Source organism: Tachypleus tridentatus, chromosome 7, assembly GCF_004210375.1.
Source record: "Tachypleus tridentatus isolate NWPU-2018 chromosome 7, ASM421037v1, whole genome shotgun sequence".
Taxonomy (NCBI): Eukaryota; Metazoa; Arthropoda; class Merostomata; order Xiphosura; family Limulidae; genus Tachypleus; species Tachypleus tridentatus.
The window spans coordinates 80,774,088-80,800,017 of record NC_134831.1 but is presented as its reverse complement, the minus strand read 5'-3'; the positions used below and the strand labels follow the sequence as shown (position 1 = coordinate 80,800,017).

Here is a 25,930-nt window from a genome sequence, read left to right as displayed (position 1 = left end):
AGAAGCAAATTTAACTCTCTAATCATTACACATACTGGGAGTTTCATAAAAGATCTCTCTATAGTGTGGAAACATCTATAAAAGTTTATATCGAATGTGGTGAGTACTTACCGTACTTCTCTTTAAATAAGTTTCACCTTCGTAAACGTCACGACTGAGTCCAAAATCAGAAATTTTTACAATTTTTCCCTTTGCCAGCAACAGGTTTCTGGTGGCCAAATCGCGGTGGATAAGCTACAGTATTTTAGTAGATCATAAAAATAACTATTTTCCAAGTGACAGATTGAAATTAAAGAACGTATAAAATTATAAAAACACCAATGTAAGGATATCATTTATTTCAGAAATGAAACCATACACAAATGTTCGTGACTTAAAACATGGGCACTTGTCTGTTTATAAATAGAAAGTATGAGATTATTTGTAGCAAAACTTAATTACATAACCGTTATAAACAACGTCCCTGTATATACTTATGTGCGTATATATATATATATATATATATATATCTCATTTACAAAAGTTTAAGAATTTTTTAATCAAACATTTATTGTTATTTTCAGTATGATTATCAGTTTTAACTTGTAAATTCAGTATATAGAAAATTTTATCATGGACTTACCTTCATCCTTGTAATTCTATCATTATAAATGTTAATGTTTTAACTTGTTTGGAGGATATATAACTATGATTTAGGTTTATTTAAATGTGAACAGAAAAGAACTATTTGATAATGTATTATTCAGTATTGTTCATTTAAAATGTAATGTGGTAATTGTAATACATTACTTTTATCGAAAACGTTTTTAGTTGCAGTGAAAAGAAAAACTAGCATCGCTTATCGTAAAGGCTAGTTTGTTTAATATTTTCAGACATTTGAAAACAGAATCCGTAAATAAAAGTTGAGTCGTTTTTGATATCAAATCTTAGGAAACCGTGTGCAATAAAACCAGTCGTTTGTATGAAGTTTAACTATTCTTCCATCAGTTTGGGGTTATCTTTCTAAAACAATAATTATGTGAATTTTATGGAAAAATTTTTTTTAATTTTTTTAACTATTCTTCCATCAGTTTGGGTGTTATCTTTCTAAAACAACAATTATGTGATTTTTATGGAATTAGGTGGAACAGTATTATAGTAAATAGGTTTTTAAATTGGTGTCAGGCGTCAAAAGTAAAAACTGAAACGCAGTTTCAAGTACCATCTGGGTTGAAAGAGCCCTAATTCACTTCCATTTCCACATGATGATCGAACCAGGAATAAATAGCTTTGTGTATTGTTTGCAACTGACTTCTGTACGTTGTTACAGAAATAAAGCAGGTGCAGGACTGGATATATCTTTAGAAAAAAACGTTCCATACATGGGCCCAATTACCTTTTGCAACTAAATATTAATGTAGCCTGACGAAGCTTTTAAGTGACAGAAAACTGTAATAATATCTTATTAATATACATTTACATAATACCTCTCCCTTAGTAAGACAGATCTTGAGAACAAAATACGTCTTTACGGGATCAATAGGATATAAAAAGGACGCAGATGCCACAAAAAGTACTTCCTTCTGGAGAAGTGCCAAAGAAAAAAGCTAGCATCTACTGTTTCACATAAAAAACTCACAAATACATACACAATGGTGTGCCTCATGTCTAAACATTATTTGAACCAGAGATATTTTAACACAACGATGTGTTCTTTGTATAAATAAAGTTTGAACCAGGGGCATTTTAATACAATAACATGCTCCATGTGTAAAATTAGTTCGAACTAGAGACAATTTTAACATCAGGACATGCTCCATGTGTAAAATTAGTTCGAACTAGAGACAATTTTAACATCAGGACATGCTCCATGTGTAAACAAAATTTGAATTATACAGTGAATGAGGTATCATATTTCTTAATAATACAAGACAAACGATTGCATTCTCAGTATAACTCAGGTCAATATTAATGTATAACAAACCTTCATATCAGTTAGATAGGACATTCCGTTGGCGATCTGCCAAGCAAAAGACAGCAGTTCTCTTGGAGTTATGTCAGGTTGGGTCATGTTGTCACCATCAGATAAATAAATTGGATTCCCGACATAAGGTGAGTAATCAAGGTTAAGATGGCGACGCTTCCAAAGGTAAGATCGTAGAGAACCGAAATCAGCGTATTCTACAATGAGGTACAAAGGTCCTCCTGAAATGAATGAAAATGTTCAACAAGGTTAAAACGCAATTAAGCCGTATAAAATTATTCAGCGAGATGTCATTATATTTATTACCATCATAATACCAGTAAACATTTTAACAAAAGGAAGATGTTGTTAAAATATATTGTAGCATACTGATTTCTCTTCAGCTATTTCTCTGTATATATATATATATATTTATTTAACTTCAATTTTTTAACACTGTAGAAACATATACAAAGAAAGCAAACTCACAGAGAGCCTGGAAAAATTCTAACAACCAGATAATTTTTATTTGCAATTAAAAATTATTGAATGTCTTAATTGTTGTTGTTTTGAATTAAGCACAAAGCTACACAATGGGCTATCTGTGCTCTGCCCGCCACGGGTATCGAAACCAGGATTTTAGCGTGTAAGTCCGCAAACAGAACGTCTTAGAAAGGTCGTACTTACCTGCATTTTACTGGTCTTTACACTTACGCACATTTTAATGAAGGTTTTTAATAAAAACCTAGACTTTTTTAAGTGATGTTTCAAAGTCCGTAGTAGATAGCAACATATCATTTATACATACGTTCCATTTCTAGACAGTAATGTTTGTTTTTGTTTAAAATTAAGCACAAGGCTACATAATGGGCTATCTGTACTCTGCCTATTACGGGTATCGATACCCAGATTCTAGTGGTTTGAGTCCACTGTTCAGTAGAAGAAAGAAAAAAAGAGATAAACCTAGGCCTAAATATCGTGCTAGTAAATGGTGATGTATAAAAAAAGCATCAGACTAAGCCGGTCTCACAGTATGATTATTGCAACATAAAAAAGATCAGGTGAATCTGAAACTGTCTTAAAGCCCCTCGCTGGTACAGAAGTAAGTCTACAGATTTACAACGCTAAATTTAGGGGTTCGATTCCCCTCGGTGGACTCAGCAGATAGCCCAGTGTGGCTTTGCTATAAGATAAACATGCATAAACATACTGCCTTTAAAAACTTTCCGAATCTTATAACAGTACACCCTTTCAAGAAAGTAATCCCACAACCATCCTCCCACCAACGAAGTCAAAGCAACAACATATGGAAAAGGAACGTAACACTTATAAAGCCTGAACATTATGAAATGAAGCTCAGATTAATGTTTGTGTACAAAGCATGGCCCAAAAATTTAAGGAATGCACAGAATAAAGACTGTGTTCTCCACAGGTGTTCAAATTCTAACGTACGTGATATGAACTGGACAAAACTAGGCAGCAAAGTCAATCTCAGAATCACTTCAATCTGACACAGGAATCAAAACATGGCATATTCAGTCAATTGTAATGACTATACTACCTCACTCCATACACATAAAGATCAAAACAATATTTATTTCCAATAGAGCTTCTGGTCCAAATAAGGCACGTCTGTTTGTAGTTAAGAGCACAGCTACACAACGGGCTATCTGTGCTCTGCTCACCAGAGTTACCGCAGACTTACCGCTGTGTCTTTGGGTGCAGGCAGAAATGATAAAAGGTGCTATGTACACTGCCTTTCTTCATATATACTTCAAATCCGTATCATATAAGATGAGAAGACATTCTGAATATTATCTTTCTACAAACAGTTTCATACAACCAGCTCATGTTATTGGATTATTGTATTGGAAGAGACTTTAAATATCCGGATTATGTGAGAATTAGTGGCTTAAAAATACATTTCTGGGCAAATTCTCCAAGTGATATCATAAACATTAACTCCTTTGGAAAATGCTTCAAAACACGAGTCATGTTAGAAAGAACAGCGTAAAACTTACCTTTCTGAGTACATGCTCCAAGCAACCTGATCACGTTGGGATGAGAAATTTCTTTCAATACGTTGAATTCTGTCAAAAGAGCTTGTTCTTCGCTGATTTTTCCGTTTCCTATGATCATTCATACAAAAACTTTTAGAAATAATGTCGAACTTCTTTAGTAATGTAGTTTTAAACAGAATGCTTCTTCTAGAAAAGTTTAAGCATAATTAGATTTATAATAAAAGTGGTATTTCCTGAGTATATGACTCTGCTAAAACTTATTATATTTTCTAATTCTTTAGTTTACGAAGACAAATAAGAAGATACATTGAAAGAGCCTTGTGGTGGATCAATGATAGAATTGAGGTCTTATAATACTAAAAGTTAGGTTTAATATTCGTGGTGGACACAACCGAAATAGCCCAAGCATTATAATTGGAATAATATTCTAATAATTATCGTCTCACAGTATGAAAATGGTAAGCTTACAGATTTACAACGCTAAAACCAGGAGTTCGATTCCCCTCGATAAACACAGCAGACAGCTTGATGTGACTTCATAGTAACTATTTCATTGTCACTATAATAACATTCTTCTATTAAAGTTGTTTTAAATGGACATACCACATTATATATACCATATTATAATAATTTAATGTCACTGACATTTTTTTCTCACATATAGCCGGATAGTCAAGTAAGTTACCAAATGAGCGATAAACCATTTGAGAATTAAAGATAAGGCTTACCTGTCAACAATATACGGACATGCTGCATAAAATAAGTCTATATAAAGTAAACCTACATTAAATTAATTACTTTGTTCTTGTTATTGGTTTGTAGAAAGTTTCATGATTTAATCAAACAAAGTTATCTCTTGTTGGAAAAAAAAAATTTAAGAAAATAGAAACGTGATTTTGAATGTTTTGGAAAAAATATTAGAATAAGATAGAGAAGCTTTTAATATAAATATCAAGTAAAGAAAATACAAATAGTAAAAGATAAAAGAATTATAATCATAATTATAAATACAATTTTGTGTTATTGTTTTTTATGATACGTGTATTCCAAGCGGTTCAACCATGTAATGTACAGGAGATATTACTTTGGAGACTAGTATGTCTATGGTTTACCAGATTATATAGCATTGGTCGATGGTAATGATTGAGGAAAAGACGAAGTCCTTGCGTAATACTGTTTTGAAACACGGAGCCATGTATAGGTAAAAATAATTATGACGTGATACATGGTAAATGATCTTTTTAATACAAACGCATTAGCTTTGCATGCTAGTTGCGCAGTTTTTGGCATGTATAAATGTTATCTACAGAAACTCAATATCTTTAATATATAATAAGATTTTAATGTAAAAACTGGGAATGTTTTGAAAGGTAAGAGATTTTTCATGAATCGATATGCTGAAATTTTTCATCTGTTACAAAAAAAACAGGCAGTATATACGTTCAATCCATGCAGTATTTAAAAATATATGAAAGCCATTAAATACTGTGTGTTTATGACAACGGTTGAAAATCTTACCTTTTAACATCTTTACAGCTACGGTAGTATATTGCTGGTCGCTAACAAGATTCCACGCATTAGCTTTCATCACTTTTCCAAATTCTCCTTCACCCAATGTTTCCTCAAACATCAAGTTTTCACGAGGAAATTCCCACTTAGTGTCGTACTGCAATATGATTAAATACTATCAGACACTACGCAAGTTATCATACTCCAATCTATAGTAATAACACTGTTACTTTCTGGTTGGTTTTGGCCATCATGCAAACTTCTACAAGTAGATACAGAGTTGCTTTTACAGGTAGGCTTAGAAAATAATACTGCAGGCTTTGTTTGTTAATTTAGACAGCATGACACATGAGTACTAGTATCGAAGAAGAGTGCACATTTCGAATAAAGTTTACGTAGAAACAGGAACATGAGGTAAGACTTGCTTTAAACAGTTCGAGTTTCCAAGAACAAAAAATTCCTGTCCATCACAAGACAATTACATCAAAAGTTTAACTTCCATGGGCACAAAGAGAGCAGATACTATACAACCAAGAAGTGAAGCACCCATACCAGAACTTATTAGGGACAAATGTGGATCTAATGACTGTGATGTGGTAGAACAAAACACTCCAGTTGATACTGAGGGATTATTGGTTGGAAGACTTCTCGTGGAGTTGAATAAATTATGGATGGAACTTGCAATAAATAAAGTTGTGCAAGTATTTTTTAAAGCATAGAACACCATAAATAGTCAGTGATTTTATAAACAAAATATAAAAAGTATTATGTTTAATCTTCATCTTCTTAATGGGAACTCAACACCTCATTTACAGGTATTGTGTGAATAGAACGAGAAAGTCTTATAACTGATTTATACCACAGATTACATGAATTGTTCATAGAATAACAATATACCTTCTTCAATGGCTCTCATGACTTAGAATGCACAAATAACACATAGCATAAGATTAATACTGCAGATTTAGCCATACTCCATCAGTTTGTCAGACGATTTACAGTTTCAAGACAGACTGAGATAATACAAGACAAGAAGAGAAAAAAACGATTACTTGTCTTTGGCCATCATTTATTGTACTTAAGAAGAAGACAATATTCAATGTGTAGTACCAGAAAATAGGTGAAGCCATAAAGAAGGACGCTTCCTCACCAAGAAGGATGAATTATGATTTGGATGTTTTATCCGGATCAAAATCACTTCAAACCTTGAATCTGATGAGTAAATACTAGTAATAGCAAGTCCATCAAGCAAGTTAATAGAAGACATATTCTACTACAGGAACGGAATTGTGACAACTTGTTGTAATATCTTTTAGTTTATGTAATACATAACCCATATAATGAGCACAATTTAAGAGTTATTCACAAAAGGCTAAGAATTAATACAAACCAGCGCTAAAATATAACCAGGTAAAAAATATTAGCATGAATACAATTATTCAATAGAGGGAAAATGGTGCAGAATGACCCTGATGGTAGGCAGTGGCTCAATACATCGCCAAAACAAAAAGGTACTGGAAACAATGGGATTTGTTATACCCAAACTGGGAAAACTTGATTGGATAGAAATTAAAATTACGTTAGTATTTCCATAGCTATTAAAACCAGAAATGCTCCAACACCTCAAAAACCTCTCAACAGCTGGATACTACAATTAGGTGATAAAAAAACAATGATGAAGAAAACTAAGTCTTTGTGTAAATTATTACAGTAAATAAAGCAGCACAAGCAACTGCATCAATGTTGTATTTGAGAACCATTTGAGAGAAGCTTTGACAATGTGCTTGGTCTTCTACCTCAAAGCAACAACAGAAATAAATACAACTTCGTTATGATATACTTCACAAAAGAACCAGAAGTGTGTGCTATTCCTGAAAGGAAGAAGAAACTATTGCAAGGAAATTTATCAGATCAATTATTTGAAGGTGTGGGATGCTTATGAAGCTTCACTGGGATGTGTCCTAAGGGACTGTTGTATACCTTTCCCAAAAGTGATACATTTTCAATGACATACTATCTACGAAACAAGAAATAATGTGAAAATGTAGTTCTGATGTATCTAGTTCCACCGCGACCTTATATCGACTATTCTCGTGACTTACTGATTTACTCATTCGAAATTGTTTTAATATAACTTATTCAAACATCTGTAATCTGTGGTTTCTCGAAATATTGACAATCGGAAACTCATGTAGGAGTGAATAGCAGAATCATACGGAATGTCTCGAAGACTTAGGAATAAATTACAGTTCTGAGAGTTTTTACAGTATCTGTTTGATAGTTGCGGAAATTTTCTTCCATAACAAGGTTTCAGGAAAGCTTAGTTATGATTAGCAAGTATGCTAGGCAACTATGAAGTATTCCAATAACTCACTTATTTTCCCAGTAGTTCAAAAGTATGTGTTTTTTGATGTTGTTTTTTGCAGTTAAACACAAAGCTACACAACGAACTATTTATGTTCTGCCAACCACGGGTATTAAAATGCAGTTTTTGACGTTGTAAGTCCGCAAACATACCGCTGCTCCACTGGAAGTAATGGTATGTGAGGGCTTATAATTTAAGAAACCGGATTTCGATACCTTCGATGGGCAGAGCACATATATATCATCATGTAAGCTTTCATTTAACGACAAGAAAGCAAACAAAGAGTTCTATCCTTATTTATCGAATATTTGAAAGTCATCATATTCAATGATGCACATAAATAAAACAAATTATTGTTATTATTACTGAAAATAAACTATATCTGTTGGGTACAAACTGATCTCAGCCAAGAATATAGTTATAAAACAATAACGGTAACTAGACTGATAAAGGTAATGATGCTATGCCATTTTGAAATATAAGATAGTAGGTGACTAATACAGCTTTGTTAGTTGTTGCTGTTTTTAATGATTTATACCCGAAAGTGATGACTACTGCAATCGACAAGATAAAGCATTAAAAGTTTTTGTTTTTGAATTTCACGCATAGATACACGAGGGCTATCTGCACTAGCCGCCCCTAATTTTAGCATTGTAAAGTCAATCCCACTATCCGTTGGTAAAAGAGTAGTCCAATAATTGGCGGTTGGTGGTGATGACAAGCTGCCTTCCCTCTAGTCTTACACTGCTAAATTAGGGACGGCTAGCACAGATAGCCGTCGAGTAGCTTTGTGCGAAATTCAAAAACCCATCGCAGGTGTCGAAACCTGGTTTCTAGCATTGTAAATCCGCAGACATATCGCTGTACCACTTGGAAGGTACACTTTGTATGCAGTGAGACTATGAAACACCATACATGACTTACCCATGAAAAAATTAAATAATATAATGATAAGTTGAAAAGTTGTTATGATATAAATGTTGATAAGACTGGATTTTGATATGATGAAATGGTGTGGATGTACAATCTATGCAAAAAGAGAGAATTATCTCTAAATAGAAATGTAAAAATAAAAAAAATCCTTTAATTTAGGCGCTTCGAAAGATAGAACTTTCTTTATCAGGGACAAACTGGGAAGTAAAGAAGATATTGAAAAGAACCCTATAACGTAATCAAAAGAATTAACGATGTAGTTTATATAATTAGGATGGACATGTTGTTCAAGCTATTTTGGATTGGCCATTTACAGTAATTATCTATGAGAGTACATAAATAAAAGAACAGCCTGACTGGTTAGCATAAAAGAAGAATTCCCCAAAGATAAACCAACCTGCTGAAGAGTACGTGGTTCCAGTGAATATCCTTTCCAAAGATATACCAGGAATAGAGTCATTAGTAGATTTCCTCATCAACTATCTACTTAAAGAAAACACCATAAACCATGGAAAAGAAAACCATCAAAAGGATTATGTGACTGGACAATTTAAAAACAGAAAATGAGTAAAGAAAGGAAATTTTGTCATGTTAACTAAAATTTTTAACACACTTTGTTTCATATATTCAATTGTAATGTCAAGAGTTACTTTATTGTTAATTATGAAACTTTAAGTTAAATGTAGCATTATTTTATTTTTGTAATAGAATTGCTCAAGATATTTCACAATCCAGGTATGGGGTTGTATTGTGGGATATGTTTCTAACTTAAACGTAATTATTGTTGTTTGGTCAGAGGGATCTTTGATGTAGAGTGATGAGCATTGATTAACATTTAGAATTTGCTCAAAGTTTTTAGAACAATTTTGGCTAGTTTAAAGGATTACTGAATACTAATCCTATTAATAAGTACATTGATTCTGAAGTAGTGAGATATTTATTTCAGTGATTTCTGAGATATAAGAGAATTAAGAAATTAGTGAATTTTATATTAACGTCTAATGAGAACATAAGCCTATTAGTGAGCGAGAGTTAATCTAAGATACAAAACTGTCATTAAGTGGACTAGACGTTGAATTATGCTTTGCCAAATACGTCAAAACATCCACCGAACAATAAAAACTGTTACAACAATAAGCTTAACAATCTAAATTCGAGATAGTGTCAAAGACGACACTAGAATAACTTTAACCCACTGAACATTGTACCACAGTGACCTAGCATTAAGTCTCAAGACTTATAACGCTAAAAGCCGGGTTTTGGTTCATGTGGTTGGTACAAAACAGGTATCTCATTGTATAGCTTTGTTCTAAATAGCATATAAACAAACACTTAACATGTGTACAAGACATTACTTACGTAACAATGGCAGACAATAATTAAGTACTTGATTATTACTTAACACTGACAGTGTTAACATCTATAAATTAAAATACGATACTTTCATCTTACTCAACATTCAAGACAACACAAAAATGTGCTTTAATCATAAAATTTACAGACAAACAACTGCCTTGGTTTCAGCAAACATTTGCTACCGGCATTGTTTAGTATAGTACACTAAGAGTATTAAATTTAATGGTTTTATTATTGTTTGTTTGTTTTGAATTTCGCGCAAAGCTACTCAAGGGCTATCTGTGCTAGCCGTCCCTAATTTAGCAGTGTAAGACTAGAGGGAAGGCAACTAGTCATCACCACCCACCGCCAACTCTTGGACTACTCTTTTACCAACGAATAGTGAGATTGACCGAAACATTATAACGCTCCCACGGCTGGGAGGGCGAGCATGTTTAGTGCAACGGAAATTCGAACCATTGACCCTCAGATTACGAGTCGAACACCTTAACACGCTTGGCCATGTCGGGCCTTTATTATTGTTATTTCACAGATATTATATCTCTCAAGCTATATTTTAATTCAAACGAACCTAAAGTGTGAAAAATAATGAAGTTTATTATGAACTATACTAGAACGTTAAGTAAGCACTAGTGTTTAGTAAAAAAAAATACTTAAATAGTACTTCATTCCTTAATTCTAACAGCAAAACTTTTCGAATAAAAAAATTCGCCAAAATATTTGTCGCAAATACCAAAATCGTAGCGCATACCATTGATTTATTTGTATTTGATGTACCACTGTTAGGTTGAGAATCGTAGACGGGCCTTTCGTTGGAATAATCTGAGATTTCAACTGATAGTGACATTGGGCTGCTGTTGTACTTATGTATTTTTTTCCTACTTGCAGTCTGGCGAAGTCTTCTGAAAACGAAGATCACAACACACACTCCAAATCCACAGATAACAATCAAACAGATGATCAACATACAGCCCTCATCACATGATGTAACTGTCAAAGCACAAAATAACAGCATTACCTATATAACTTTTACAACTTTAGAAACTGTTATATAGTGTTTCTACATGTCAAATTATTTTTAAACAGGTATGGTTATTTTACTTGGTTATTGTTTATTTTATTATTTTGCATATCAATCCATATTCATGAAATTATTAAGGCGTTTTAAGGTATTATGGGCTGGTAAACTTAAATTAGTTTAATCATCGTTAAATACTTTATTTTATTCACTTAAAAAGCAGTACATTCAATACACTAACTTGTGGCTAAGCTGCTGATAACACGCAACATGCTTGCCACCTTGTGGATATTTTTGTAACTAGAACATATATTTAATGACGGATCTATATTCAATTTCAGTCAACATTTAGTTACTCTCAAAGAAAAAAAAATCAATTTTTTTGTTCATTATATACGCGTTTTTATATTTTCAATGTCAAAATGCTCACCAGGTTCTTTTTTTTTGAAAACTTCGTCTGTGCGAAAGTTGTAGTTAAAAGTCGTTGTCTCATCTTCAATAATCCCACCATTCGCAGAAGAGTGAAATATGTCATTTATTTCTTGTCTACTTTTATTATTGGCCAGGTGGTCCGAACGCAAACAGTAACAACTGTCATACGTTATACACGTACAAGTTCCAATAGCTCTGTAAATGCCAAATCCTTTATCGTGAGTAATAGCTTCTCCTTGGACATTTTCTTGTTCTAATAAATAAACAAAATAGATTATTTATTATTTCATGAGAATCTACTTATAACATTGTAAATATATATCTTACACAGTCTTCTCATGACTTCCTCAAAAGTCTTCACACTTAACACCAGATTATGTTTTCAATAATAATCAAATACACAATCAAATGGCGTAGCTAGTTGGGATGGCGGTCACTTTATCCCAAGATAAATCTCTTTGTTCATTTGATCTCCATATAAGATATTGCATAAGTGCAGCTATCAGAAGTAACTTCTTTTAATTTATTTGGCCCTGTTTAATTTACAGATTGTTGTCTCGAGTACTTCCACTGTACTAGGTAAAAGCTCCATACAGAATAGTTCTCCTCTCAGTATATCACAGAATAGTTCTCCTCTCAGTATATCACAGAATAGTTCTCCTCTCAGTATATCACCGGTAACTCTGAAGGCTTAAAACGAAAATTTCGACATTCGAAAGACAATTATGTAGCTTTATGTTTAGCAACCAAAATAACATAATAAATAATACGTAGTTCTGTGAGAGGTGCTTGGGATTTATTTCTCAAACCGTTGTTTTTAATATAAGTGGAGTCTAAATATTGCATCATGTTGACTAAGTTTATAATATGCCTATTTCAAAACGATTTGTAAATAACTGATCACAAAATTGGATTCCATCTTTTTTTTCATGCAAAATACATAAAGACACTAACAGTGAAATTAATTGCAATATTAGCGAGACTGTTTTATGTGACTTTACAGCAAGGGAAACCACGCATGAGAAAGCATTTTGGTGCATTAATAGCTTATAAATGCGTCTAATGAAGTCGATGGTGTTCATGAGAACTACCTCGCAAGTTTATGGATGAGGAGATTTAATAAAACCGTACATATCCACGAAATTAGTATTTCAATCATGAGGAATTTTGTTTTTAAATGTTGATAATATTTAGCGATTTTTGCATTCATAGGCATCTAATATTAAGCAAAAGTTACTGCAATGAGGCAAAGTGTTAGCGATGCATCTGGTAAATTATTGTAATGAACATATATTTAATCTTACTAACTAACATTTGATGAGTTTGTTTAAATATTGTTTATTGCACTTGAAATATACATTGACGATTTTTGTGGGTATATGTTTCCTTGAAATTTATTAGTTTTTTTGCTTTAAAAATAATAGTTAATAGCTCTTTACTCTTTTAACAAAGGTATATAGTAAATAATTATTCCAAAGTTTATCATCCTGACCAACTTTAATCTTAATTACTCAACACGAAGTTAAGTGAAGAAAAAAGTTAAAATACTAACTACAGAAAGAAATTTAATGTGTATAATTATTTTATTAGTTAAAGAGAAGTTCTTAAAGGTTATCAAGTTTGATAAACACCTATATTAAGTAGTAACCCATAACCCAATCGACTGATTAAACACAGATTTGATGTACTATCTTTACTTACTAAAATTTAATTAGAAGACGCGATCAAATATTTTGAGAATAAGTTAATAGTAAACAGAATTCCAGTTGTCGAAATTATGAACATTGAAATTAAAAAGAGCAGGTGTGTAGAAAATCCATTTTCCAAGTAAACCAAAATTACAATAACAAAGGGAGTTTATATATGGGATCTCCCTTGTCATCATTGTTATGTTACCTTTATATTAATAGTTTTTGAAATGAAGCTTTCAGTGATGTTAAACTAAAACCATAAGTTTAGATAAGATATGTTAGGTGACACATTCATAGTGTGACGACGTGACAACAGTAAACTACAAGAATTTTCTAGTTATTTATCAACTAAAGAACCACCAATTCAATTCACTTGTGAAATTTAAGAAAACAATAGCACTAATTGTTTAGAAGTACTAGTTAGAAAAGAAACAGAAACTAACTTAGAAAGATCAGTTTATTGAAAACCATTCGCTGTTGTTAGGCAGCCACACAAAAAATCAAGGTATATAAAAACTATTAAAAATCTCTGCATCTAACACATATGTTTACAGAGCTTTACAAATATGTTCAAGACAGGAAAATGTAAACGACAAATTGTTATTAATTAAGTATATGGCTACTGAATGAAGATTCGAACTGTATATCTGTATATACACACATGTATATGTCGTAGACAAAGTACTTATGATACTTAACATAGGTGCAAATATAGTTAGAAATACCACATTAAGATATATTTATGAAAACTAAAACAAAAAGTAGTTGTAAGCTTGTATTCAAGGTTTAACAAGTCAATTATATAAAGTATTTGAAAAGCGTCAAAATTTTTATCCTATCTTCAAACCAATAAATAAGCTAAAAAGACATGATAGGAATACTAAAGATAGAATAGAATTTATAGATAAAACGAGTATTTAGAAAACAGAATATGAATATAGAAGTAATTATAATGGGCAAACTGAAAGGAATAATAAACACAGATTATAAGAACATAAAGGTTACACAAGAAATAATAAAATATAAATATCAACTTCAGCCAAAAGTATAAAACAACCCAAGATACAATATTATGAGAAAAACTTTAATTTTAGTTCAGCCTCGTAGTATTATAACATTAAATATTAGAGAAACATAAAAATTAATAAAATATAAAAAGAAGTAGAATATATTTGTATTCGATTTGAAAAATAAGTTTTTCTTTGTTTGAAATTAAGCACAAAGCAACACAATTGGCTATCAAAACCTGGATTTTAGCAATATAATCCATATTTATACTGCTGTGCCACCGAGGGGCTGAAAAATATACACTTAAAGAATAACGTTTACGTTGAATTTTAATTTAAGCCTAAAAAGTTTCCAAAATTTGTTATGTGTTCTGTATGAAAACAAAGTCATGCTGATCTCATGACTTTCAGTTAAATCAACTACATTTGAAACCTACCTTTTTTTTCAATAATGACCTTTTCAATATCGTTGTTCAGATTTTGAAAACAAATACTAAAAAAACGTTAAGACAGAACGATGAAAAGTGGATTTAGTTCTTACTGACGCAGTCCTGGGGACAGAGAGAGTTGTCAAACATTTCTAGTTCATCACACTCTCCATCTGGACAAGTTTTCAAGTTTGCACTACAGGTGGCGTACTCTGTGCTTATGAAACTTGTACTGTTCACTTCAGGTCTCCATGAACAGCGCCCTCTGGCTGTTCCTGCTCCACACAAGCTCTCACAATATTCTTTATCCTCTGACGATGCACATAAATTGTCTACAATAATAAAACGTATCATAATGTTTCATTATTCTAACATTTGGATCTATAATTACAATATATATATATATTTCTATTATAGTTTAGTATTATTTCCTGCTGACGATTAAAATATTAGTTTTTATATCCAGGGTAATAAAACTACTTCTATAAAACACATATATAAAGTAATAAACTGACATAAATATAATATATAATTTATTATTAAAATGGCAGATTTCCTCTAAATTAACTTCTGGGTATATAGCTACATTACATAGTTTATGTGGGCCCGGCATGGCCAAGCGCGTTAAGGCGTGCGACTCGTAATTCGCGGGTTCGCGCCTGCGTCGCGCCAAACATGCTCGCCCTTTCAGCCGTGGGGGCGTTATAATGTTACGGTCAATCCCACTATTCGTTGATAAAAGAGTAGCCCAAGAGTTGGCGGTTGGTGGTGATGACTAGCTGCCTTCCCTCTAGTCTTACACTACTAAATTACGGACTGCTCGGTGCAATGGAAGGTAAAAAATAAACTCGTTTCAGGATAAAGCAACTCTCTAAGTACATCGTGTCATCTCTTCGAGTGGTTTGAAAAGTAATATTAATAATCACAATCAAAACTACTAATTCAATTTTATTATGACTTTTCGCAAACTTACCGCATTGTCTGTTGTCCTTCAGAATAACTGAAACAAACACAAAACGTAACAATGTTATATATCTAACCGTAATTGTAAAAAAAAAAAAAAAGTTGAAATTAATCATTGTATTCTTATATTAAAATCTAATCACGCCAATCTTTCTTTAAGGTCATCATTCGTGGCTCTCTTAAGATATCCAAACAACCGTTTAAGGTTACATGCCATGCAGTGGAAATATTCCGATATTTCTTGAATAATAAATAAAAAACTAAATTATTTTGTTCTCTAACGACGAATATAATTAACGGTCATAGCTGTGATATTAGTTTTTAATTAAAAAACAATTTTTGCTGTATGCAAGAACTCCATTAAAAACAGAGAGCGAAAATATTGTATGTATTTACCAGATAACCGACGTTCCATAGGCGATTTACACCATCTGTGGTTTGTACTTTTTTGACCAGCTGTTGCGCTAAATATACGCGTTATACCTCTACTGAAATGTACTTTCAAGCTACAGATCTGTTGGTAAAATTTAGAACATGCATAGGAGATAAAAACGACGACATCTGAGTGATGTTTTAGGGCACCATCTGTATCTTTTCCTTTGTAGTAGTATGAGCTACCAAATTACCCATGCTTATGTTACACCAATCTGTAAAACATTTATGAAGAACGGTTTGATCTTCTGATTAACTAACGTTTTTAGAAAGTTCAACTGAAATATTCTCACGTGCTCCAAAGCATAAGAAAAAAAAAAAGCTAAACTCTCATTAGTTGGCGGTAAAATTGTTAAGTTTCATAAGTGCACAAATTATTCAGTTAATTCCAGATTATTTTAAAACTAATAATATACATATTAACTAACCAATATGATCTATGGATTTTGTAAGACTACATTTGAAGAAGTCCTTTGAAATGATATTTCCTGATTTATTTTTTTTGCTAAGCTGGCAGTCTTTACGACGCTACATAAAGTTCTGCTTGAAATGATCTGTTACATAATGCGGTTTGTAATTTAACGTACGATTATGCGAAGCTTCTATTTCGATATAAAAGTTTACGATCTAATAAATAAAGATGGGTTCTTTTGCAAACACTCGACCTTTTATATTTATAATAAGTACTTCAGGCACGTTTTTGTAATTAACAATGGCAGGATATTGTGCTAATAATGCCTCATATAAAATTCCGCATAGATGTTTTTTTAAGGTTATTACATTAAAACGCTTCTATGGATGCGCTTATACTTTATGTTAAAATAAAATAATCAGAGATAATTTTCACAATTTTTGGTTCATTCTTCCTTTCTCGTCTTGAATAATTTTTGAACTGCTCAAACTTATCTTTAAAACGCTAAAATTAGGGGTTCGATTCCCCTCGGTGGACTCAGCAGATAGCCCAATGTGGCTTTGCTATAAGAAAAACACACATACTTAAACTTATCAAGTGAAATTGTCTTTTGGTAGATCACAGTAAATTAAATTAAACTGTAGTTAGACGACTCAGTCTTCGTACATTCAAAATGGAGTTCATTCTTCAATAGAATATTACTATATTCAAATCAGTTGCAATATTCAGATTGTGGATTCATAAATTATATATTGAAAAATTACAGATCGAGAAAAGAAATAACGTTCACTGTTCTAATATTTTGTGACTGTTACACAGAAACTTATAAAGCTATAGAAAATTAATTCTTTCGCCGCTCTAGTTTTGTCTACAATCTTTGCTCCTTACCCCAATTCCAGCCACCTGTTGTCTTCACGCTAAGCCTGCAACTTTATCACACTAAACATCAATTTGGGTAGACGTTGTGGGCATAACACAGACAGCTCATTGTGTAACTTTATGCTTAAGCATAAACTACAGTTATTAACCAAATTTATTTTATATTAAAAGATGACAACATATATACACGTAAAAGGAGAAAGAAGTAAATTTTACTTACTAACAGTCAAGATGTATCATATAATTACGTAAGAAGTTGAAATGTTCACATAAGAGGTTTTACCTTCTTTAGTGTGGATCTTCTGGTTAATCGTGTTTGTAACAAAACTGCAGCATAGATCGTATTTGTTGTAAATAGATTAACAAGGTGACTGTTAAGAAAAATCATCAGTAAGTTAGAAATAACTGATGGGTTAAAATGGTGTTTTATAAGTTGTTGAATCTGATACATTGAGGAATAAACCTTTACCTTCATCAGTTAAGTTGACAATTATTGTCATATAGCCTCTCTCCTCAGTATCATTTGCCCATGAGAGATTGAGTCGAATATGTGATGCACTCGTTCGCTGGAGTTCCTTTTCGTTAGCAACATAAATGATTCCAGTTTGTGGTGTGACATCAAAGACGTTTTGATTTACAAAAGCCATTGCAAAAAGCCATCGGTCAGAGACAGATACTACGACAGGTTGGATGACCTGTTAAAAAGAAGAGTATGGACAGAAATAAGGATTATTGTAGATGGTTAAGGAACTTTGTTTTCTTTGTTTAAGATATTTTACTCAATATTATGGATAAAATGAACATTCTTCAGAAGTTTGGTGTATTTTTAAAGTAGCTTTTAGTCTTCAGTCCACACTGAAATATCTTAATGTAAATAATAACTAATAATTGATAAATAAGAGAAATGAATATTCATTACTGTTAGAGATGGAAAACGCACTTAAGATAAAATTAAAGTATTTGAAATATATATATATATATATATATATATATATATATATATATATATATATATATATATATATATATATATATATATATATATATATATGTATATTAAGGCTAAAAAGTAAGTTCCTAAATATTTAGATATTGAAATATCTTCTCCCTGTTCTCACTCTAGAATGAAGGCTTGCTTGTCGAGAAATAGAAGCACTGCTGACACCCTCAGAGACGACAGACATCTGTGACGAGCTGTCCACGTGTTTACGAATAATAACATTATATATCACCTGGATGATAGAAAGTAAAATAACACACTCTTTCCATGAAAGTATAACGAAAAACAAATAATTTTTATAATTTCATAATTAATAAAAATTTAATCTAAGTGACTGCAGAAAATGTTTAGTACAGAGTGTATCTAATTTGAACAACACTTTAAAAATGTTGTAACTTCCTGTAAAAATGGCATCTCTTCCGATTATAATTAAAAGCTTTCGTGTTTTGATTATATATACCTACTTACCAGTTGTTATCAATTCTGAACAATTACGTAAGAGATAAGTAGCCGTCTACTCGAATTCTTACTCGTCTAAAGGTTTAACAATGACAACAATAAATTTACAACAGATAAAATAGTAGTCGATGAAACTTCGTAAAATAGACGATAACAAAGTTTCATCATGAATACTCTGCCTAAACAATCTATCAAAAAATAAATAAATAGCAGTCATTTTTCGTCTTAAATATATGGTGGAAATAATTTAAATGAAATCTGACAAAAAATACGAACTAAGGCTTGTCTATTAATAACGATTACATTAGTCTCTCTAAATTTATAGCTGTAAAAGCTTTTAAGTGTATTAGCAACATATGTTCACATAGTACATTTTACCATCCTAGACTAAAACTGTTAATAGGTCTAGCATACAACATAGTGCCCAATGTAACCAAGATAAGATCAGATGAGCTCCTGCGCAGAATTTACATAATATTTCATTAATAAAAACATTAACACTGGCATACGTAAGTAAAAGTTATGAACAGAAATAAATGTAATTCCAAATATTAAAGTTCTGCTTTTTTTTTTCTTTTTGGCACACACAAACTAATTTGAATTACGAGTAAACATTAATCAAATGTTACCCACTCTCTCTTTCAATTATAGCCCATTTTGATATTTTTAATTAGAATTCTGATTTCGTTTTAACAATCATAGATCGAGATAACATTTTCTTGAACAAACTAAATCACAATACCTTGTGTTTAAAACAAAAGACTTCAACAACTTTGGGTTGTATATTCTGTTCCTTTTATATCACACTAACCTACATTATGTACTTGTATTATGAGAAGCAACTTACTTTACTTTTAGCTGTTGTCGTCAGTGTCGTATCCTCAAGTATTACCATGAAACGGTATTCTTTGTCTGGAAACTGCACTGGTTTTACCGTTTCTACAACTAGAATATTTTTTTTTAAATGTGATAATTAGTATCTATATAATTACAGCTAGAAAAACGTAATGAGTAAGTTGTGATATTTTTATTGAATATGAGCATAAAACTAAATATAATCTAAAATTACTCCAAATAAACGAAACGAATCTAAATACACAGGAAGGTAATATCTAAAAATGTGGCGATAGATCGATACTAGGGCTCGGAATGGCCAAGTAGTTAAGGCACTCGACTTGTAATCCGAGGATTGTGCGTTCCAATCCCCGTCACACCAAACATGCTCGACCTTTCAGCCGTGGGGTGTTATAATGTGACGTTCAATCGCACTATTCATTAGTAAAAGAGTAGCCTTCGTCTTCTTCGTCAAGCGAACGTTGCAACAATGAAAGTTGCAACTTTTTTAAGAGCGTTCTTTAAATCACGTCTTCGTTGCAATAAATCTATAGCGAGTAATAACATTAACGACAAAAACCTATTTGAATTAAGTTATGCGGTAAAGCTTTTCTACCTAAAAATGTTAAATGTTATGTTCTTTCTGTCCATACATCGAAAACTTCGATGGAATTTGTCTTTGAGGCAAAAATAATGCAGTACTTATACACAACCTTATAATAAAGTGTAGAACGTATAGTTAGTTATTTACGAAGGCTCTTGTGTAGTGTCCAAAATTCAGTAGAAATTGAAATATTTAACAGTGATAGTAAAAATTTATAATATTTCATTTTATATTTAAGTCTGGCAAGGCTAGATGATTAGGGGTTTCGACTGCTAATCTGAGGGTCTTGGGTTCGATGAAGGCTAGCTGCCTTCCCTTTAGGCTTACACTGCTAAATTAGAGACGGCTAGTGCAGATAGACCTCGTGTAGCTTTGCGCGAAATTCATAAAAACATTTATTTAAAGAAAATAGAAAAAAACATTTTCACATACAAGATATGAACAACATTCCACCATCCATAATGTTGTCGTAGAAAGTAGTATTTCTAACTCTGAACATGCCTAGACGATCATTTTCCACTCTCGCAACGATGTTATTCACTGTTGCCGAATCTTTGTCGAAAGCATTGAATTGTATTGGAAGATCCTGACCCTGAAAGTTATATCAGAGATTTTACTTAGAGCAGGTTAGTATATTTTGGCTTCTACATGTTCCAAAAATTAAATATTACAAGAAAACATATATAATATTAAAAAGAATAACGGGAGACCGGATGACATCTTATTTATATTTTCTATAACAGTGCAGAATGTAAATAACAGTATCGCATATGTAATGGATTCTTTACGCCTAAGTTTTTGTTTAGACTTCTTAAAAATTTTGCACACGTTAATTGTTTAGCATCGTGGTGACTCCCAAAAATTACCTATCCTTTAAGTTATGCGACTTCTGTATATCAGTTCTGAAAGTTTTATTGTTATTTCAGATAATAATGGAGAATATTTAGAAATAAATCCAAAACCATATGACGAATTAAGGTAACAGAACACAATTGTTTTCCTTCGAATCAAAGTTGAAAATTATATAACAGCACGTCAGGTACTCCGTTGTGGATGTCATGATTGTTTGAATGATGGCGAAGCTTAGTTTGAGCATTAGAAATGATGCAGCTATGTATGCACAGTTAATATGTTGTATCATATCAGCATTCGAGATGTGGGTAAAATTTTAGGCCATCCTGTATTAGCTTCGCCCAGTTCTTTTGGTATTACTACTACAATGAACGTCTTCTCTTAATCTTCTTTCATTAAAATCACTATTATTATTTTTAATGGTTTACTAGCACAACTTCTGTAATATCTTCATTCAGTTATTTATTATTTCATCACGACTGGTATCTCGATTCAATATTTTAAAGTTAAAATAACCATCACGATCCTTTAGGTCCTTCACGATAAACAATTTTACTCAATAATGTTTTACGTCTGCCACCATATTGTCGCTTAAATCTCTATTGCTAGCATTACCAGTTCTGCCATCCCATTCATTTAATCACTTGTTTTGGCTATATTTTACATTAAAGTCTGTTAAACTGAATCACTCTTTCTTCTGAAAAACAGAAAAAAAGTTTCAAACATCTGATACTTCTCAGCACGTAGAATGTAAGCTCTAAATTATTTTAAATTATGGACCTGAATGCTGATGAAAACCTTTAATGGTTGTCGCTTTCACCTTTTTATTATGGAATAGGTCTTTATCCTGTTAGTGAGTTGTGCTAAATTGAATAAACTTTTGCGAGGTTGTCAGCGTCCTCGTTTGGCTTCACTCCTGCACCGCCTGTCACATGCAGGAAATGGTCTAACCATGCAATTAGTTTGTTTTTGCCACCAATATTGGGACCAAACATTTCCCTATATTATGTTAATAGCACCGTCCATTTGCAGTTCGCTGCTTTTATGAATAAAGAAGAGAGTTAGTTTTAGGACTTACAACTCCATCCTTGTGCTGCTTGTGGGAAGCTTTAATACTCTACTTACCTTATGTGGAATATTGTTGCTCCACGAGACAATAAATGACCAAAACAGCTTTCTCGGTATTTTTGTATGTAAAACCATCTGTGGCTATAATGAAAGGTGACTATCCACCTTGGGCTTTAAATAAGTGCTGACAGGATCTTATGCTTTGCTTTGTGCAAAGTTTCAATATTTTCTGCCTAGGCTGCTTTCCACAGATCCATGTGGCACCAGATATCTATCCTACATGGAAACATATGAGATCTGGTGGTGACTGGCTACATGATTGTCTCGTAATATGACTCTTAGGTAATCGTCTTCTTGGTTACTGTCTCTAGGATTGTTGTTGGAAGAAGAAAATTAGTTCGGTAACGGAATGTGTGATATTTACCTTGCAAAGCGCTAGTAGGAAATTTTGCTTGCAAGAGCTGTTGCTCTTCTGAGATGTTACTGAGGTTTGTGTTGTGTAATAGTGTTTTGATGGAAGGTGGTAAAGTACAACCCGTGAACTCTCCTAAAATACGTTTTGTTTATTTTCAGTATTATCTATCTGTGTGTCACTCAAACTGATCACTAAACAGTACAATCCAGGATGAAGTAGATAAGACATTGTAAGAAAATTAATATTCTTCAACTCTGTTTACTCCTACAACTTTCAGTGCATTGTTACCTTTAGTAACTACAATTATTCTGGCTGATAAAATTAAAATGTCTGTCAAAGTTTACTTCCAGAACGATAGCAATGATTTTAAAGGATGCTGATAGTTTGTCATCTGTGGCATGTTGCTTCTTGAATGTTTACAACATGACTGTGGCTATAGGGGCTTGATGACCATTCCTAAGTCACTGCACCCGTTTAACCACGCTTAACGATGATTGCCTTTTCTTTTCGATTTTTCTGTTTTGCTTGTTCTGCTGTACGTCAAAATGTCGTCAGCAACGGTTAGCACAATGCACTTGACTAGACTGTCAAGGTGAGAATAATGTAAAAAAGGACTAGTAAAAGTGGTAACCCTTGAAGTAGATCAATGTTGATGATGATTCAGCTGGTTGTATAAAACCGTTTGTAGGAAGATAATATTCAGAATGTCTCTCATCCTATGTGATACGGATTTGAAGTATATATGAAGAAAGGTAATGTACATAACACCTTTTATCATTTTTGTCTGCTCCCAGTGGCACAGCGGCATGTCTGTGGACACATACTGATAAAATACGGGTTTCGATACCCATGGTTGGCAGAGCACAGATAGCCCATTGTGTAGCTGTGCTCTTAACTACAAACAGACGTGCCTTATTTGGACCAGAAGCTCTATTGGAAATAAATATTGTTTTGATCTTTATGTGTATGGAGTGAGGTACTATAATCATTACAATTGACTGAATATGCCATGTTTTGATTCCTGTGTCAGATTGAAGTGCTTCTGAGATTGACTTTACTGCCTAGTTTTGTCTAGTTCATATCACGTAATTTAGAATTTGTACAGCTGTAGAGAACACAGTCTCTATTCTGTGCATCCCTTACATCTTATGGGCCATGCTTTGTACACAAACATTAGTCTGAGCTTCATTTCATAATGTCTAGGCTTTATAAGTTGTTGCTTTTACTTTGTTTGCTGATTGAGGGATGGTTGTGGGTTTACTTTCTGAAAGAGTGTGTTGTTATAAAGTTCAGAAAAATATTTAAGATGGTACGTATGTGTGTGTATTTTTTTTTTTTTATGGCAAAGCCACATTGGGCTGAGTTTACCAAGGGGAAATTAACCCCTAATTTTAGCGTTGTAAAACGCTATACTTACCGCTGTACCAGAGGAAAGCTTTAAGACAGTTCCAGATTCACCTGATCTTTTTTATGTTGCAATAAGCATACTGTGAGACCGGCTTAGTTTGATGCTTTTTTTATACATCACCATTTACTAGCACGATGTTTAGACCTAGGTTTATCTCTTTTTCTACTAAACAGTGGAAGCTCCTCGCTAAGTTAACAACCTCCACAAGTCCCAAATGTACCTGAATGAACACCTATTTTTCAAATTATCAGTGTTTCTTGGCGATGCGTTAACCACTTGCTGTTCAGAACTACTGCTGCTAGACTTGTCCTGTGTAAAAAATACAGACGAATAATGACGAAACATTAACCTATTAGAATTTGGCTACCATACTTGAGGTAGGTACACGCTAGCCAGTAAGATATAAAAACATTCTCTCTTCGTCGATAAGCATCCTTGACGCAGGACCTCACGCCGTCAGCTCTACTGGTGACAAAGTGTGGTGAGGTGTCCTCTTCACTTGAAGATCTATGAGACTGACTAGTGTGTGTCTTATCATCTGGTATAGCTTGCAGATTTAAGTTGTGTTGGCTATTTATCCAATTTTCATAGTTTAATCTACCTTAATATCGCATAAAACTAGGATATGGGTGAAGGAAGTTACCGGGTGAGACTTATCGTGATTGTCTCGGACTATACAGAATATATATTGAGACTAAACAAAGCTAATTTTAACACCAGTGATAATTCAACACTGATACTTACATTTCAACTCACAAAGATTCTAACTGTAATTAACAGCAAACACTAGAACTATAGCCAACACATGGTAACATTTTACTAAGTTTATAATGAAACGCATTGTAATACTAAACGTACCACAAAGACACAAAGTGACTCTGTACTTGAAATGAAAAAAAAACAACATGAAACTTTGTGCTACACCTATATAGTTGGTAACTTTCCACAGTTCTTAAACTAAACACATAGCACATTGTACTTAACATTATAACTTAGAAGCTGGTAACAGCGTAAGTTAAATATATATCTAATAATGTGGTAATAGAGCCAGGAAAAAAAGAAATCTCTCACAACTTATAGACCATTATAAAGACCTAGGTTTTACTTAATTAATGATTTAATTGATAGAAGAGTTTGGTTACAGTCAGAGCACACGTTTCCTCCCTCAAATAATGGAATCCCATCGCGTCACGTTTACCAGTGTGGAGCCAAGACAGATGGCGTCATTCATAATTCAGAAATCTCTGGCTACAAGAAAGTAATCTGTCAGCGTCAGTCACACTATTTGCTCATTTATTATTGAGTTGTTGTTTTTTTATTTGTTTTAATATTATAATTTTGTTAACACCAAGTACACAATATGAATAAGATTGATTAACGTTGTTTCTGGTGCTCTTATACTATTGAGTAACTTGGCGACATTCAGTGATCTCCTTAAGGTGTCTCTGGTTCTAACAATGGTGCCTCATCAATTGGTAAAGTAGCAGAGCGCTTGAAGAGAGTGCCCCGCTGGTACAGCGGAAAATCTACGGATTGATTACGCAAAGGGTACCCCCGATGGACTCAGCAGATAGCCACATGTGGCTTTGCTGTAAAAAACACACACACTTGAAAAGAAAACGAAAATTTATCAATCCCAAATTCCTGCCTTTCCTAATTGTCATGCTATATTTTGCATTAAATAGTGTACATTATATTATGCACAAATATTACATATTACACGTCAAATACGTATGAAATATTACATATTTCGTATTAAATATTACACGTCAAATACGTATGAAATATTACATATTTCGTATTAAATATTATGCTAATAATAAGATATATACTATACATACTTTCAATGAAACGATAATGGGTGATACATAGCAAATAGATTTTGTCTGTCTGGATGTACAA

General features: G+C 32.7%; 1 protein-coding gene across 2 annotated transcripts in view; it reads right to left on the bottom strand.

Moving 5' to 3' along the window:
• LOC143256059 (proto-oncogene tyrosine-protein kinase receptor Ret-like) overlaps nucleotides 1-25,930 on the bottom strand; it is a 60,835-nt gene that overhangs the window by 9,379 nt on the left and 25,526 nt on the right. For both annotated transcript variants that reach the window (XM_076512735.1, XM_076512734.1), the window contains exons 6-17: nucleotides 20,718-20,877; nucleotides 19,695-19,792; nucleotides 18,507-18,620; nucleotides 17,858-18,083; nucleotides 15,676-15,702; nucleotides 14,816-15,034; nucleotides 11,575-11,829; nucleotides 10,878-11,116; nucleotides 5,482-5,629; nucleotides 3,964-4,071; nucleotides 1,964-2,184; nucleotides 112-234 (exon numbers count right to left, since the gene is read on the bottom strand). In XM_076512735.1, the coding sequence (XP_076368850.1) occupies nucleotides 112-234; nucleotides 1,964-2,184; nucleotides 3,964-4,071; nucleotides 5,482-5,629; nucleotides 10,878-11,116; nucleotides 11,575-11,829; nucleotides 14,816-15,034; nucleotides 15,676-15,702; nucleotides 17,858-18,083; nucleotides 18,507-18,620; nucleotides 19,695-19,792; nucleotides 20,718-20,877 (1,938 nt within the window). The remainder of the gene's footprint in view (nucleotides 1-111; nucleotides 235-1,963; nucleotides 2,185-3,963; nucleotides 4,072-5,481; nucleotides 5,630-10,877; nucleotides 11,117-11,574; nucleotides 11,830-14,815; nucleotides 15,035-15,675; nucleotides 15,703-17,857; nucleotides 18,084-18,506; nucleotides 18,621-19,694; nucleotides 19,793-20,717; nucleotides 20,878-25,930) is intronic.